General features: G+C 40.4%; 1 protein-coding gene across 2 annotated transcripts in view; it reads right to left on the minus strand.

Moving 5' to 3' along the window:
- Window positions 1–4,587, minus strand: part of HTT (huntingtin) — a 160,532-nt gene that overhangs the window by 132,300 nt on the left and 23,645 nt on the right. For both annotated transcript variants that reach the window (XM_012655049.1, XM_012655050.1), the window contains exon 3: window positions 2,705–2,825. In XM_012655049.1, coding sequence (XP_012510503.1) covers window positions 2,705–2,825 — 121 coding nt within the window. The remainder of the gene's footprint in view (window positions 1–2,704; window positions 2,826–4,587) is intronic.

The raw sequence follows: 4,587 nt of genomic DNA on the forward strand, positions 1-4,587 counted from the left end.
AGAGTGAGACTCTGTCTCAAAAAAAAAAAAAAAAAAAGAACACAGGCTTAAAAATGGAACGATACTCTCATGTAAAATGACCAAGAGCAGAGCTGTTTTGGTCATATTGTTCTCTCTGCCCTTCTTAATCCTCCACTTGCCATGAACCAAGGCAGCTGTGGTAGCCCTCTTTATAGGTTGTCTGACTCCGAAGATCAAAGATCAAGAATTAAAATATCAGAAAAAGCCCAGCCTGGGCCTGCCAGTGAGAATAACAGAAGCAAGCAAAGATATTTAAGAAGCAAGCTTAACTAAAGTAGGCCTCTACAAATACGATGGGGACGCCATCCACATGCCAAGTGTCACCAACGACCACCAGGCACTAGGAACAAGGCGAAACTGACACTGGCCATTACATGATCCTGGGAGGCAACATACAAACACAAGCATGAGGTGCAAGCAGAGGGAGAAGATGTGGTGACTACTATAGAGATGACAGAGGGAGTCCCAAAGGCTGCTCCCAGCAGAGAGCGCTAGAATCCTGTGGTGCCAGAGAAGCCAGTGTCCTGACCATAGAAAGCATGGCTAGCCAAGAAACAATGTGCTAGCTAGATGGGAAAGATTACCAGGACAAGAGGATACCACAGAATCCATATGACAGAAAATGGGAAGCAGCTGGTGCTCTCCTGTGCCATGTCACCAATCTTGCCGGCTAAGAGTATAAGAATTTCATTATTAATAAGAATACTGTCCAGGCTCAGTGGCTCACACCTGTAATCACAGCACTTAGGGAGGCCGAAGCGGAAGTTCCAGACCAGCCTGGCAACATAGTGAGACCCTGTATCTACAAAAAAATTTAAAAATTTTACAAAGCCAGGTATGGTGGCACATGCCCATAGTCCTCCTAGCTACCTGGGAGGCTAAGGCAAGAGGATCATTTGAGCCCAAGAGTCTAAGAGTTGGAGGACAGAGGTGAGTTATGATCTCACCACTGTACTCCAGCCTGAGCAACAAAGCAAGACCCTGTCTCTTAAAAAAAAAAAAAAAAAGACTACCTCTTACCACTTTGAGGATCCAGTATGTGGCAATTAGTGCATTTGATCCTCACACATACACAGACACACACTCACATACACACCACAAAAATTCTGATCTCATTTTAGTGAAAGAAACCAAGGCTCATAGAAATTAAATACATTTCCCAAAGTTACTCAGTTAGTAAGTGGCAGAGGCAAGATATCAATATATTGTAAAACTGCAATAAATGCTACCTATCCCTTTAAAAGTCTATTTGATTTAGTTACTGAAGAACTTTTAAGTTCTCTCACTCTAAAACCTATGCCTGCTCTATGTGCCTGGCAGTGATGCCTTAATCTCCTGAAACACGGGAATGAAAGGAGTGACCACCTTCCTGAGGAAGGTTGGACCCACGGAGGAAAAGAAAGGATAATTTCTTGGCCAATGTAAAATTTGACCATTCTGCAAAAGAAAGATCTTGGGAAGAGACCAAAGGACAGTTTTGATCTTCAAGATCCTAAGGACAGGCTGGGCACGGTGGCTTACACCTGTAGTCCCAGCATTTTGGGAGGCTAATGGGGGAAGATCGCCTGAGGCCAGGAGTTGGAGGCTGCGCTATGATCATGTCACTGCACTCCAGCCTGGGTGACAGATCAAGACCCTGTCTCTAAAAAAAAAAAAAAAAACACATTGTTTTTGGAGAAAGCGTCAAGAACTATATCAGAGAAACTTCTTCAGTCTGGTCAGCCTGCAGTAGGAACAATATTTAAATCTGAATACTCAATTCAAAAGGCCCACTCACAAACTCAAAGGTGGTGTAAAGGAAGGTGATTAGGATGGAGTGGGGACTCACGCTAGGAGAAGGGCAAAATGATTAAAATAAGAACAGTTTTACAATATATCAAGAATTAGTGAATAGAAGAAGGACTTTACTCTTCTGTGGCAGAAGAACAGTAAAGTGCTATGGTGATCTTGGCACAAACTGTATCAAGAAGCAAGAACAAGGCCGGGCACAGTGGCTCATGTCTGTAATCCTAGCACTCTGGGAGGCCAAGGCGGGAGGATCGCTTGAGCTCAGGAGTTCAAGACCAGCCTGAGCAAGAGTGAGACCCCATCTCTAACAAAAATAGATAAAAATAGAAAAATTAGCCAGGTGTGGTGGCACGCACCTGTAGTCCCAGCTACTTGGGAGGTGGAGGTAGGAGGATTGCTTAAGCCCAGGAGTTTGAGGCTGCTGTGAGCTATGATGATGCTACTGCACTCTAGCTGGGGCGAAAGAGCTAGACTCCCTCTCAAAAAAAGAAGCAAGAACAAAACAGAACAGTTGTCCCTATCTCTCCTCCTCACCTCACCTATCACTGTCTACACATCCCCCTTTCCCAGGGCTTCTATGTTTCTTTGTGCTATGCCCAAACAAAAGTTGGTGCCTGTGACATTTTTCCCAGGAGCACCCAGTGGCCACCATTGTGCCCTTCACTGACTTATGTATGCACTGTGTAAGTGCAGGGTAAGCACAGTTCCTCCTGCAGCAGGTATGGCAAGCACGGGGCAGATACCAGAGCACCTCCAAATACCACACACCAGAAATGAAAGAAGAGTAGACATCCTAAAAAACTGCTGCTCAAAACAGAAGGCTGCTAAACGATGGCTTCTTCTTAGCTTATAACGATTACAGCTCCGAGGAGAACAACGTCTACAGGGTTCTTACTTTTATAACTTTGTTGAGGCACTCATCAGCCACCATCCTGACATCTGACTCTGCATCATCACTGCACAGCAGAAACAGTTCCATAGCGATGCCCAGAAGTTTCTGAAATTCTGGAGAATTTCTAAGTGAAAAAAGAAGAGAAACTGTCAAAAGGAGCCTAAGGTGACATGATGACAAAATGTAATGAGGCATCTGGTATTCTGGATGGGGTTCTAGAACAGAAAAAGGACTTACATAAAATTAAGAAAACCTGAGTGAAGCGTAGACTTTAGTTAATAGTGTATTAATATGGATTCATTAATTGTAAGAATTTACTGCTCTAATGTAAGATGCTCATGATGGGGGTAACTGGACGAGGAGTATATGAGAACTCTCTATACTACCTTTGCATGTATTCTATAAATCTAAAACTATACCAAAACAAAGTTTATTAACAAAAAAGAAGAGATTGTATTGGCAAGACAAATCTCAATTTTTCAAGTTTTAGTTTAGAAACTTTTTAAAAGTTAAAGACGCTGCTTCAGATACTTCAATCCCAGACAGGCAACTACTTTCTGCCAAAAGGTTACTTTTACTTAACAATATTCTTAGAACCTTGAAAACTACTATAACAACATATCTTTTATTCCTTTTTAATCTTGCTTTCGATGTGTCCTAAAGTATAACCATATTTCACCCTAAGATGCTACATGATCATGGTCAGATTGCTTTTGTTGCCCTAGATAGACTACCGCAGTGTCATAAAAACTGGAGTCTGTGTACTGTTTGTAAATTATTTTAAAATGTTTAATGAGAGAGCCTGTTTAGGCTGTCATGATCCAACTGGCTAAACACAGCCAAGGAAGAGATAAACTGATGGGCCGGGAACGTGAAACTGATTCCACGGCATTCTAAGCGTCACAAACCAGTAATACAAGGGATGTTCTTGAGGTAATCCCAAGAATAGCAAATCCCAGTAATACAGGGGATGTGCTATTTTTGAAACATCAAAATCAGATTGCTGTTTCATGATCTCAATCTAAAGCACTCTGAAACGGAGTCCCCATTCCTCTTTGTTTCTAGGAAATAATTCCCATCAAGTCAGAAGACAGCCATGAGCCTAAGAGACAGCAAAAGACTGCATCAACAATGATTAACAAACTCATAAAAGCAAGAAACAAAATTTGCCACTTAGCAACATTTCAGACCTTCTCTAAGTAGAATACAGCCAGAAATAAAGAACTAAGGAGGAAAGGCCTCTGAACTGCTAGAACGGCACGCAAACACTGTGCTCCAAAGCACTACCATTCAACAGAAAGATAATGTGAGCTAATGTGTAATTTTATATTTCCTAGTCAACACATCAAAATTAAAAAGAAACATGCAAGATTTTAATAATATATCATTTAACCCAATATTTCAAAAATATTTCTACATATAATTAACATGAAGAAATTACTGAGATATATAACAATATTTTTAATAGCACATCTCAATTCGCACACAAAACTTTCATCAGAAATACTTTAGCTGTTAGACCTCACAAAATTCAGTTGAAAAGTAAGTTCATATACCAATTCCAACCATACTTAAAAGCTCTCCAGTAACTAAATCAAATAGACTTTTAAATTTAAATTTAATTAAATAGATATAGGGATAATCAGGTCATCCATTTCTTCTTGAGAGAGTTCTGGTGGTTTCTGTTTTTCTGGGAACTTATCCATTTCATCTAAGTTGTCGAATTTACTAGCATAAAGCTGTTCATACTATTCCCATATAATCTTTTTAATATCTATAAAATCTATACCAACGTCATCACCCTCATTCCTGATATTTATAAGCTGTGACTTCATTCTTTTTTTCCTATCAGTCTTATCAATTTATTAATGTTCTCAAAGATCCAT

Source organism: Propithecus coquereli, unplaced genomic scaffold, assembly GCF_000956105.1.
Source record: "Propithecus coquereli isolate 6110/MARCELLA unplaced genomic scaffold, Pcoq_1.0 Scaffold459, whole genome shotgun sequence".
In the NCBI taxonomy this organism is placed as follows: Eukaryota; Metazoa; Chordata; class Mammalia; order Primates; family Indriidae; genus Propithecus; species Propithecus coquereli.